The sequence below is a fragment of the Hippocampus guttulatus genome, chromosome 6 (genome assembly GCF_054856545.1).
Source record: "Hippocampus guttulatus isolate MCC_2025c chromosome 6, RoL_Hgut_1.0, whole genome shotgun sequence".
NCBI classification, from domain to species: domain Eukaryota; kingdom Metazoa; phylum Chordata; class Actinopteri; order Syngnathiformes; family Syngnathidae; genus Hippocampus; species Hippocampus guttulatus.
Window position 1 is genome coordinate 7,190,411 of NC_141266.1, and position 13,256 is coordinate 7,203,666.

The 13,256-nt window shown below is 42.3% G+C and overlaps 1 protein-coding gene across 1 annotated transcript in view; it reads left to right on the forward strand.

The window, feature by feature from the left end:
- Positions 1–13,256, forward strand: part of snap91a (synaptosome associated protein 91a) — a 39,644-nt gene that overhangs the window by 24,692 nt on the left and 1,696 nt on the right. Inside the window, exons 14-28 of the mRNA XM_086113804.1 lie at positions 214–228; positions 425–619; positions 2,582–2,659; positions 4,686–4,928; positions 6,012–6,095; positions 6,385–6,453; positions 6,727–6,894; positions 8,430–8,501; positions 9,428–9,628; positions 10,819–11,016; positions 11,098–11,116; positions 11,626–11,716; positions 11,824–11,910; positions 12,382–12,495; positions 12,721–12,817. Coding sequence (XP_085969930.1) covers positions 214–228; positions 425–619; positions 2,582–2,659; positions 4,686–4,928; positions 6,012–6,095; positions 6,385–6,453; positions 6,727–6,894; positions 8,430–8,501; positions 9,428–9,628; positions 10,819–11,016; positions 11,098–11,116; positions 11,626–11,716; positions 11,824–11,910; positions 12,382–12,495; positions 12,721–12,801 — 1,715 coding nt within the window. The 3' untranslated portion in view covers positions 12,802–12,817. The remainder of the gene's footprint in view (positions 1–213; positions 229–424; positions 620–2,581; positions 2,660–4,685; positions 4,929–6,011; positions 6,096–6,384; positions 6,454–6,726; positions 6,895–8,429; positions 8,502–9,427; positions 9,629–10,818; positions 11,017–11,097; positions 11,117–11,625; positions 11,717–11,823; positions 11,911–12,381; positions 12,496–12,720; positions 12,818–13,256) is intronic.

The following is a 13,256-nucleotide window of genomic DNA, read 5'->3' on the forward strand; positions in this document are numbered from 1 at the left end:
ACGCCTGTACGCAAAACACAACGTCATGTCCCGCGGTGATTACGTAAGTAAATATGGTCCCGTGTGTAGGGGCTCATACATGTGTTGGTCACAAACGAAATTTTCGTGATGTTGGCTTTGCATTAATTAACAATTTCCAAAGACTGTCCTTGTTATACGTTCATGTTGTCATCCATCTACGGTCAACTTTTTGTCTGTCTCTTGTTGTTGCAGATCTTTTGGCCGATGGTGAGTAATCTTGTGATGTCATTCCCCAAGTATGTTATGAATCTTAACAATTACAGCACTGATTACCGAGTTCCCTTTATTATAATCTTTGCAAGAAAAAAAACCCTTCCTGTTCCCCACTTCTAATTCCTTTTTTTTCCTCCTTTGGGGTTTTGACTGTGTGCCATCCTGTGCATTGTTGGCATTATCCATGTAGCCACTCCCGCTGCCAGTAATATCGCTTCTGAGGCTAACCAAGCAAAGAAAGAGCTTGCTACTGATGTTGCAGCGGCCTCTGCAGTGGCTGCATCCGCAGCCACCGCTGCTCCTGCTGCCACCATGCCAGCACCGACCTCCCTGCCTGTCGCAGCTCCCACCACCGCTTCAGTTAGGGATATCGACTTTTTTGGAGGTTAGTCAGTTGAAAATGTCGACAGCCAGGTGGCTCATCTGCACAAGGCTTTAACAATGTAGTCATGTATGATAAGAAAAAAAAATGTGAAGACACTGCTTATGTTAATGATAGTTATTAAATATGCAACACTTTATTTCTACTATCAACTATAAAATGTTTACATTACATTACAGTCTTCAAAATTCCAAGAAAATCACAATGTCCCATCACAGTGTTCAGCTACCACTTGCCTTCTTACATTGTTGTCGTTATCCATGTATGCCTGGGCCACCTGGCGTTCTAGTTAAATAAAAGCAAAAAAAGTCACATATACCCCTACCATTTATCCAATACTTTACATCTCATGGTTTGCTGATTCTGTGCACAAATGTGCTGACATGATGCCCTTCTGTCATTCAGCTTGTTGCACAGACCACCAAACATCGACCGTTGAATCATCCATGTGTATATCCCAAAAATGTGAGTCACGACAGGGATTTTATTTGTCCTCCTGTTGGCGAAATGAAGAATGCACAACTATTACTCCAGCAGGCATGGAACATCCATCCATCCAGTTTCTGAGCCACTTCTAAGGGTCACCGGCGTGCTGGGGCCTATGACTCACACTTTTCAGATATGCTGCTTTGCCCCATTTGCTCGCACCCTTGATGATTTTTTTTCAACAAATATGGACTTTTATTCTGGATTTTTTTAAAAATCCTTAAAATCAATATGATCATGTCTGATTTCTAAAAAAAAACAGTATCACAAAGAAAACTTATTTGTAGTTAAATTCCAAGTTGGCAGTAGAACAGTCAAAATTATTTGAAACTACCAAAGATATGAGGTCGAGCGTGAAGTCAAACCATTTCAAAACATTCAAAGATCATTAGAAGATAGTAGAAATTCAAATAATTGTTAAAGAAGATGGATCGGTCACACCACACTAGCCTTGAGGATTGATACACTAAGCTGAAACAAAATACAAAGAGCAACATGTCTTTGTCATCTCGATCTTCTTGAGCTATTATTGGCTCCGTCATGTGATGTTTACAGTCAACACGAAAGCAGGGTTGGGCGTGTCAGTATTTTGCTGGTCCGTCATTCATCATTCGTTGGAGGAGGCCTCGGCACCCATCCGTCATCATCAGTTCGTCATTATACCTATTTGAACCAAACTGTAATCATTAGTCCTGCATCATTCTTTTAATCGTACTTCCGTCATCTGTAAATTTCCGCTCCGCATTGTGGCAAAGGGTAGAGTCCATGATCTGTCAGGCTGAACGAGTCTTCTTCTTCTTCCTCCCCCTCTTCACTTTGTTTATTGACAGATAACATCTCTTTGGTGCATACTGCCACCTACTGTACAAGGATGTGCAAACCGTTTCCATATATAGTCATTGCAGTCCACTCAAGCAACCCCACTGTATTCACGCGCACGAGCAAACACACGCGAGACAGGCCAGGGTGTTTCTGTCAGTCGTCAACCAAACGGGCGTCTGTCAGCGACGGACTGAGAGGTCCGCCGTTACTTGAATCGACGCTTGCGCTTTTAGGTTTCTTGTTATTTGTCAGTACTGACGAAATGCCCGCCTCTTGTGAAAGAAAATAATCTGAGGTGTAGCCTAATCGAAAGTCTCTAACATCACATTCCCTCCTGTCAGATCCATTGACCAGTTGTAGTATCTTTGTCAAAGACAGAATGAACCTTGCCCATCCCTGAACTTAACATGCCCCTCTTGTCACAAGTACAAGCAACTTGTGACAACTTGCTTCATCTCAATGAATACAACATTATGCAGCCCCTTACATTTCTCCTCCTCTTTTAGATCAGAGGGTGCAATAAATAAATAAAAAAAGACTGTTGGGCTGCATACGTCTTGTATTCTTTGCCTTTCCCTAATACTTACCTCTCATTTTTTGTCCATTCCATCTGTTTCTCCATGTGTTGTTTGGTTTTGTGTTGGTGTGATATCCTAGATGCGTTTGCACCTTCCCCAGGAGATGGTCCTGCCGCCGTGGCTGCGGGTCCCGCGACTGATGCATTTGGTGAATCTGGTGGGTGAAAAAAATAGTGCAAGTACATTAATATATGGATACAGTGTACACAGTATTGTATTATAGACTGTACATGTATATGTTTGTGCAAAAGGTTGTCCAAGTACTGTACTGTCTACTAGCAAACTATCTTGCCTCTTGTTTAATCAGGGCTCCAGATTAACTCTTGTACTAGCCGCACAGTGGCCACTAACATGCAATTTTAGGGGCGCACACTTCAAATCGACTTGTGTAAATGCTAAGATTTCCTCTCATTTTTATTATCCTTCTGGTAAATGGGCTGAAGTATGGAGCAGTAGTTTGTCAGCAACCAAAAGTATTCAAGAATAATAAAAAGAAAGAAATCGGCAAATTCAATGGTTACACATGTGTGAGTAGATGAAAAATTTACTTGCACTGTCTCAAATATTAGGGGCAAAATTCCACCATTTAGCGGCAGTCTGGAGCCCTGATAAGAACATTATTTAAACTGTATGACTGTACACACAAATTGTGTACGTGTGCTAGTACGAGTAGGTTATTCTTTGAATGTACCTGTAGTGTAAAAATTTCCCTCTATAGAAAATGATAGAAAACCCCTTTACAGTTGGAGTAGGTCGCAAGCAAGATTTGAATGGCGCTTCACCTCACTTCATGAATTCCCTCCCCCTCCCCCCAGTCACTGACCAAAACCACACCCCTCACTAACATGTGCAAGTGCTATTTTCAAACAAGGCTATTAATTATGGCACGTGATTATGAAAGTAAGTCGTCACAGTGACCACATACGTTCATTAGCTTGGTAAGTGCTGGAGCACCCAACTATGGCGTTACCGTGGAGCACGCTCTAAATTCCGACACTCAGTGGTAGTTGACCACACTGTCACAGGGGCCACGAGTCTCCCCATGCTGTAATGAATGATGAATGAATGATGAAACTGTTATTTGTCGATAGATAGATAGATAGATAGATAGATAGATAGATAGATAGATAGATAGATAGATAGATAGATAGATAGATAGATAGATAGATAGAGAGACCCATCCTTCCATGGCTTATCTGAACCACTTTATCCTCACAAGGTTCACGGGGCGTAGTGGAGCCTATCCCAGCTGTTTTCGGACAGAAGGCGGCGTACACCTTGAACTTGTTGACAGCCACCCTTAGGGTACACATAACCATTTGCGCTCACACCCACACCTAGGGACAATTTAGAGTGTTGCATTAGCCTGCCATGCACGTTTTTGGAATGTGGGCGGAAACCGGAGTACCCGGAGAAAACCCACGCACGCGGGAGGAGAACATGCAAACTCCACACAGGAATCGAACCCTGCACCTCTGCACTGTGAGGCCAACGCAGTAAACAGTTGAACACTGGGCTGCGAGAGAGAGAGAGGACAAAAAAATATTTTTTTACCGGTATTTATTGATTGATTGATTGATTTATTGTGGGTGGCCCGCTGGTCTAGTGGTTAGCGCGTCGACCTCACAGTCCAGAGGTACCGGGTTTAATTCCAGCTCAGGCCTCCCTGTGTGGAGTTTGCATGTTCTCCCTGGGCCTGCGTGGGTTTTCTCCGGGTACTCCGGTTTCCTCCCACATTCCAAAAACATGCATGTCAGGCTGATTGAACATTCGAAATTGTCCCTAGGTGTGAGTGTGAGCGCGGATGGTTGTTCGTCTCTGTGTGCCCTGCGATTAATTGGCAACCGGTTCAGAGTGTCCCCCGCCTACTGCCCGAAGACAGCTGGGATAGGCTCCAGCACCCCCGCGACCCTTGTGAGGATAAGCGGATTAGAAAATGGATGGATGGAGATATATATACTGTATATATTTCTACATATATATATATATATATATATATATATATATATATGAGTTTTCCAGTTGTGTGTTTGTGTGCTTGGTTCTTTCATTGTTTCCAATTCTCATGAAGAGCACCTTGCTTCACAGATTTACTATTCATGTTCTGATCCTCCACCTCCTTCCCTTCTTCTCTCATCAAAACACGCCTAACCCTTCAACTCCACCTGTTTCTCCTGCTGAAGACCCTTTTGCTACGACCGAAGGGAGTGCAGACATTACACCAGGGCTGGACCTGTTCGCTATGAGACCCACCGAAACGGGCACCACTGCCATCACCCCTCCCACCTCCTGTGAGGCGTTGGCCATCGCTGCCCCTGTCGCCGCCCCCGCCACCGCCCCCACCCCTTCTATCACCACAACCACTAGCATCCCAGACACCACCACCACAGAGTCTGCTGCCGCTCCAACTCTAGATTTCTTTGGTGGTAATGTCCTTTTGCTCTCATTATGCTCTCCGCATCCCTCTGCTTTATGATGATGAAGATGTTTTGATCTTGTTTGGTCTTACCCTAGATGTCATAAACAGTGACATTGGTGATAATACAACATAGTTCCTTGTATCTAAAATTTTTACACAGTGTTCCGGCGCATATTCGTGGGTCAATATTGGTCCCCATTTTATATATATTTTTACAACCCTACCAATGCTTACTCGCTGAAAAACTCGCTGTTTTTTGTGCTCAGGCCAATGCAATAAAAGCATTATTACGGCACCATTTTATGACATATTGGTGCCAATGAGAGATGTTGAAGTGAGTTGACTGAGGGACTTGATTTAGACAGAAGGAACGTTTTGCCATCTTGGGGCATCTTGATCCCAAGGAACTATCGTATGTTGAAGTGAGATCAGGATCTTCATTTCGATAAAAGTAGTGCTTTGCTACCATCTCGTGGTATCTCTTTTGTACAGATTTTCACTATTCGCTACCCTGGATGGTGGAGAACACGGTGTATATCTTTTCCTTCATTCTCTTTCTTTGGCCATTGAAACAAGCATTTTAACTCTCATGCGGTTAAGCATGAGCACACCCAAAAATAAATAAATAAAATTGTTGGTCATTATATCTCGTTATCTGCAGAGATGGTTCCACTTGTTATGATTCCTAACAGAAATGACCACCATTTAGATGAGTCTTCTGCATGTCAGAATTTTCTGACAGAAACAGCAGAGAAATAATGTCAAGTTTGTACATTTTGCACTTTAGTTCGAGTGGAATTTATTGCGTATGTATGCACAAAAAAAGGAAAAAAGTGCTGCATTCCATGTCAATGTTGACTGTCGCATGTTCGATTAAACCTGCCAATTAGTATGCATTCACAAGTACAGTCATAACATTTTCAAACAAATACAAAGCTTGCAATATTTCCCTTGATTTATAATAAGATTTTTTTTTACATTGCATTTAAAGTTCTCTGACCATTGTCTGCTTTCCCACATTTCTCTTGTTCAGTCTTCATTGTGTTTGCGCTGAACTAAAATCCGAATGTACATATGTTGTCTGTCCTAGATATGCTTGAATCCATGCCTGAGCAAAGTCCCACCACAGAATCCAAAGCTGCCACCACTCCGAGTGTAGACCTTTTTGGTGCAGGTACAGGATGTGATACATATGTGTCTGTGTGTGAAACTTTTTCCATCTCTTCTCGTTCCCATTCCTCCACGCCTGTCAAATACGTAGTCCTTTCCTACTACACATCTTGTTTTTCCCCCATAGTGATTTGAGAGCTCTGCATGAAACTCACGAGCATGGTGTTCTCCCTAAGGCTGCTTTTTTTAACCTGAGCTGATTCTACCGCTATGCTAATACTTTTCTTTGCTCCACAACCTCCACCATTTTCTTCTTTCTCGCACTCTGCCTCTTGCTTGCGTTGGTCACTTAGACCTCCCTGCTGTCTCACGCGGGCCTTCCCCTCTACCTGAGCCGGCTCCGTCTGGAGACATTGTCACTGGTGAGTTCAGGTGCATTACTTTAATGGCATCCCTTCTGTTTTCCTTCTGTTCATGAAGGGTGCAGCAAGCCTCCACTCGTCATGACCAGCCCTGTATGAAAGAGGTGGTAGAGATGCATGAGGGCCTGCTTTCTTGCTTCGCTTCCTTTGCGATCGAATTTTAGGCCTGTCGTGATAATAATGTTGCAGCCACAGAAAAATATACGATGAATATTAATGGGCCTTTAATTTGCCTGTTTGTTTGTCTGTTTTACTGTTTCAACTCATCTTCAGACCCTGCTCCTGAACCTGCCGCTGCCCCTGCTCCTGGCCTTGCTCCTGCGCCTGCTTCAGCTCAAGCTACAGCTCCTGTTGCTTCGACAGCAGCTCTTGTTGCTGCTCCTGCCACTGAGGCCTCCTCTCCACCCAAAGCAGAGCCGACCCCAGTTATTGACCTGCTTGGTATGTCACACACTGCGCGCTCTTAATAATAATTTAGCATGGTGTACTAAGTCCATTGTTCATCCAGTATATGGGCCATTATTGGCAATTCGGAACTTTTTAGTGTGATGAATTTTGGAAATGTGTTCATAAGTTTCTGACATTTTAACACCATATGAGATGGGTGACATATTTAACCTTAATGAACTATTATCGCTCAAGCACCTAAAAACATTTCGGGACATGGATAGATATATCGCCAAGTGTCAATATTGTCTATATTCAACAGCATTAGCTTGCCTTACACTGCATCTGTTTTTCATGGATTTTTTGCCCTTCAGTAAAATGAAGGAAGAGTCAGAGTAAACAAGAGAACAAGTGTCTTTCATTGTGAATTACGATGTTTGCACCGAATTACACCAAATCATAAAAAACATTTGCACAAAAAAACCCCATGTATCCTTGTATTAATTTCCAATTCTTCAAGTTAATATAAAACCATGGAAGAGATTTGATATATGTTGTTTTAAAAAATTAATTACGATGACGAATACGGTGGAAAGGACTCCAGCAGGGTGGAATTCCCAACATTGGCTTGGTAAATTTCAACAGTAACGTGACTAAGAACCAGAGGTAGGCAATTTACAAAATGTTGCCAGGTCCATCATTCGTCATATATATGTGTGTGTGTTTGTTTGTGTGTGTGTGTATGTATGTGTGTGTGTGTGTGTGTGTGTATCTCTCTCTCTCTACACACACACACACACACATAAATAAATATATATATATATATATATATATATATATATATATATATATATATATATATATATATATATATATATATATATATATATATATATATATATATATATATATATATATATATATATATATATATATATATATATATATATATATATAGTGGCGGCCCGGTAGTCCAGTGGTTAGCACGTCGGCTTCACAGTGCAGAGGTACCGGGTTCGATTCCAGCTCCGGCCTCCCTGTGTGGAGTTTGCATGTTCTCCCCGGGCCTGCGTGGGTTTTCTCCGGGTGCTCCGGTTTCCTCCCACATTCCAAAAACATGCATGGCAGGCTGATTGGATGCTCTAAATTGTCCCTAGGTGTGAGTGTGGGCGTGGATGGTTGTTCGTCTCTGTGTGCCCTGCGATTGGCTGGCAACTGATTCAGGGTGTCCCCCGCCTACTGCCCGGAGACGGCTGGGATAGGCTCCAGCACCCCCCGCGACCCTAGTGAGGATCAAGCGGTTCGGAAAATGGATGGATGTATATATATATATATATGTATATATATATATAATATATATATGTATATATATATATGTGTGTGTGTGTGTGTGTGTGCGTATATGTATATAAACATCCGAATATACAGTATAGTGATCAACTTGTTTCCTCCATTATTTAGCAGATTCAATGTCTGGAAATATCTGCTTGAACAATATTTTCAAAAGTGTGCCATTGTGTATTTGTGTTGACTACTCACTCTTTTTTTGCACCCTCTGATTCATTGTGGAAAATTGGATGTTCCTCCAGACTCCTTCGGTGGCTCTGTGAAGGAGACACAGAGCTCTGCTCCTGGGGGACCTGGAGGCGACCTGCTGGGAGGTACAACTGTTTTCGGTTACACAATATTATTCTAGACAGTAGGGACCAGGTCAGTGCGCGAATAGTGAAAATTTGCGAATAATTGACAACCATTATCATTGCACTGAAAGAAAAAAAATGGGGGGGGGGGGGGGGTGCCACAAAAATCTTGAGTAAGTAGTCCAAAAATAGTTTTGAAACATTGAAAAAAAAACTCAGTGAATAAGTAAATCTGAGGATGCTGAACCCCAAGTATGCTTGAAAATGGATACATAGGGGTGCCTTGAGATACGAGACCTAGCTCATCGCTTAAAACACTTTTATGTCAACATCTCATCATCCCCCCCCCCCTTAAAATGAATGTGAATGCCAATTGTAATCACTAAAATAGTACCATAGAATCTTTTATTGTTACTTTATAACAGCATATAGTCATGACATAATTGAATAGAACGTATAAAAAATGAACAGTGTGCACGTCCTGATTGATTCAGTGGGCCTGCTTTTAGTGTGCACAACAGTACGGTAATGAAGACACAAACAAAGAACGCTACTCGAAGTGACTTAGTAATCTGCAATTATACTCGTTCACGTGGGCAAATGAAGAAAATATGATTGTGGATATTGTTGTATTGTTTCTCTACGTCTGTTGCTCCACCATTGATAATAATAATAATTATAAGAAGAAGAAGAATACCCATTCCTTAAAGTGTGATAGCATCACCACAAATAGCTATTTGTTAGCAAATCGAGTGAATTTCCCATTATGCATTAGCATTAAGCTAGCAGAGTGATTGGCTTGCGACTCCTCTCATGTTTACACTACCTGTACTTCACTAGAAGTCAGCTGGCTCAAGTACGAGCCGAATGAAGACCAGCAGCATAGAAAATGGATGGATGGATGTTATTGCAAAGAGTGGTCACAGTTCTATCTGTCTGTTCATTAGACCTCATGTCCCCAACCCTGGCACCCACCGTGGCCCCGGCCCTGGCTCCAGCCTTGGCTCCAGCTCCAGTGCAGAATGATCTTCTTGAGTCGGGATTTGAAGCTCTGGGTTCACTTTCTGTGCCAGCTGTACCAATGATACCTGCCACAGCGGAACCTGCAAAAAACCCACTGGCGCACTCTGGTGGCTTTGATGCTTCAAGTAAGTAGCATTTAAAGTTTTTAATTAATGTCAGGAATGGTAGTAGCTTAAAAAAAAAGGTGGTGTGAACCTTTTGAAGATATCGCTTAAACATTCTTGCTTGATTACTAGTAGATGTAAAAGTGTATCGTACAATGAAACTGAGCAATTTGGGCGTCAGTCAAAGGTTGCTGCACTTATTGCTGAGAGCTTGTCTGGTGCATGGATGACACAGTGTGACATGTTACCACGATTGTTGCTGACCGCTTAAGTTCTCACCATGGCTCTGTCTCTATGATTGATCTGATTTCTCTCTTATCTTGTTTCAATGTCACACATGCTTTGCTGTCTTGTGCTTCACACACGCTCTATTTTGCTCCACCCACTCTCCCCCACCTCCTTCATCTTCACCTCTTTCTCTCTGCTGGCTTCCTCTTGCTTGCTTCTTCTAATGTGTAATTGGTGAGTTGAACTCCACAGTGCATTGCAGCATCTGCACTTTTTGAAGTCTGCCTTTTCTTTTAGGATAATATGCATGTTTAAAATGTAATCATAATCCCTGAGTGTCTCCTGCATGAGACAAAATAAACTGCGTTCAGGAATTACTATCCCCCAGTCATCTCTAGTGTTGGTTTTTATCCAAATGCCATTAAAGATGCAGACGATAGTGATGTTGCATGATAACATTGCAATGAATTGGGCACCATATATTGCAATGATTATAATGAGCAATTCCAAATAGTTCATCTTGCAGATCATATTGCCTGTTATAGTAATCATAAAATCTGTGGAACAGATGATCATACAATATTTGTATTAAGTTTGTTTGCTCTTTATTTCAAAATTAAGCATCATTTTTTACTGACGGGGACAAGCAAAGGGAAACCGTATTCTACATGAAAGGAACATATGGGGACACCTGGTTGTAAATCAGTGCTTGATGTAACAATAAATAAATAAATAAATAAATACATCTTGAGGTGTACATTTTGCCAGTGTGTTGCTGTTGCTCCCCCCTTGACTCTTCAAATGTGGTCCCACTCTTTGTACCTGTTCAACATTGCTCTTGAAGCTGGATTGTTTCCCTCGCCTTATACTGTCGGGTTTGACATCTGCCCACTGCCTGCATTCTAGATAGATTGGGGATTAACAGACATGTAATCTGGAGTGTTTTTTTTTTAACGTCATGCCTTTCCTACCCTCTCTTCAAGTGTTTGATGGATTAGGTGACTTGCTGATGCCCGCCGTTACGCCGCAGAGCACCGGGGGAAGCACGACAGGAAGTGCAGCAGGGAGCATGGGAACTCCCGTCACAGTTGAAAACATTGCAGCTGCTCCACCTGCAACCCCGCCCCCAACCAAAACCATTGCAGGGGATCTTGACTCTTCATTGGCCAACCTGGTCGGAGGTAAATTTGTTGTCTGGTCCTACCCATCACTGATTTACATGAACACTAACGTTCGATTTCTTCTTTTCTTTCTCCCTTTAGACCTGGGAGTGAAGAAAAAGTAAGTATGCTCATTGCGTCCATGGTGAATCAGTGTATCATTTATTCGTTTGTTACTAAAAATGAAATAATCTCTTATTTTCTCAACATTGGTTGAAAAAAAAAACAAAGAAAAAGGAGAAAAAATTGATCATGGCCGATTTGGACGTTTCATTAAATTCGGATGTTGTTATGAATAAATATACACTGTATACTGTTTACACATACACTGTCTGTACATAAAACATTAAACATTTCAACATTTTTAAACAATACTGCACACCACAATCAAAAGAATAAAATGAAATAAGCAAATTGTGGAGGAGGAGGAAGAGGTGTGTGGAGGCATTCAGGTGAGAATGCTGAGGTGGCAGGGATTGACCATTGACCGAGTTACACCTTCGGCATGTGCAACATTAGTCATTTTCTCACCACTGTCCAACTTTTTGACAAAGGCAACCTTTGTTCCCATGGAAATTGCCTTCCTTTTCTTACTATCCATCCACCTATCTACTAATAATCTTACTGTAGATACCCCCAGAGTGAGAAGAAGTTGACTGGAGGAGCCAACTGGACCCCTCATGTGGCCCCCACAAGCTGGACCACACCAGGTGTCCCCATGGTGAGAATAGCTTTGAATTTCGACAGTCAAACCTCTTACCCCATCCATACATGTAGGGGGCGACCTAACTACACATGTTCTTTGACAAAATATGACTTTCCAACCAGGCTGGTGTGGGTCCTGGTGGACCTGGAGCAGCGCCTCCTAGTGGAGCAATGGTGCCACCAATGAGTGCACAGCCTGGTTTTGGCATGGTGAGGAAAGTTACTCACACACGGTATCTAAATAGAAAATATGAATAAATACGGTACTCCCCGTTTCGCTTAAAAAATGGTTTGACCCACCTCACCTCACCCCGCCCACTTCCGCTTCAGCATTCCAAGTGGCGAGCACCAGCCGTGTGTTATGCTTTGACCAGGATATGTGACAGATTTCTTACCTTCTACTCAATACCAACACATATTTATCATTTGGGCAGTGCTTTTAGTGTGCCGGTACGCACCAGTATGGAGTACCAGCGCTCTTCAATTTTAGCTTGTAGCGTGCCAGGATTTCCGAACCCAGAATACCCTCTCTTGTACTGTGTTGCTCTTGCGCTTTGTGATACTCATACCCCTTTGGCTACACTGTACTGCATTATCCCGTATGCACTGGTTCATGCCACACGCCTGTCCCTCACGAGGCGGTCTTGCGAGTCAAGTGGAAGTACATGAATTTGTGTTCAGCCTGCTGCAGGAGGGCCAGGAGCTCCCATGATGCAGCCCATGATGGGTCAGTCCATGATGAGACCTTCCTTCTCTGGCGTGGTTGGAGCTGCACCGGGAGGAGCTGCGGCATCAGTAAGAGCACACTGTGGAACTTCTTCTGTCAAACATGAATGTTTGGATTTCACACTTCAGTATTAAACCAGCAGGTCTCATCATGTCTTTGCGTGCATATGGAGTGCACAGAGTAATATCAACACTCTTGTCCATTTTTGTACATAATTTTACCCATTATTCTATGACTGGTCAACTTATGCCTAGGGTACATGTGTATTTTTTTATTTTGTATGTTTTTTAAAGCTTTCTCCTGGACCTGCAAGCCAGAGTCCCAAAAAGCCCAAGGATCCGCTGGCAGAGCTCGACCTTAAGGACTTCTTATAACACAAATGAAAGGAGGGTATGTTGCAGTCTGTATTAAGAAAGTGACATTTTAAAGTGGACTGAAAGAGTCATGAAGATTTTTATCTCTCAGACGTACCACTGTAGTAATAAGAATTGGCAGCAATTACAACACAAAATCATGTCTGGAAAAGTTTGTACGCTATTAGCTCTGCATATCGTCGGCCACCTCGCAGAATTGCCTTAGTCATATTTCAGTGTTTTCAGAACACAAGAAAAAAATACTTTTGGAAAAGACATTTTTCATTGATATCGTAACAAAACACAACGTAACCTAATCAAAGTCTTTCTCTCCTAAGTGTAACCAAGATCTGTAATTTGTCAACACTAGCCTAGTTGTTTCTTCATGTTCAACCTTAAGCGGTTTTCCTTTCCCACCCTTAAGAAGATACCGGTTGAACATTGGCACTTTAAAAAAAATCTAGGCAAAAATGATG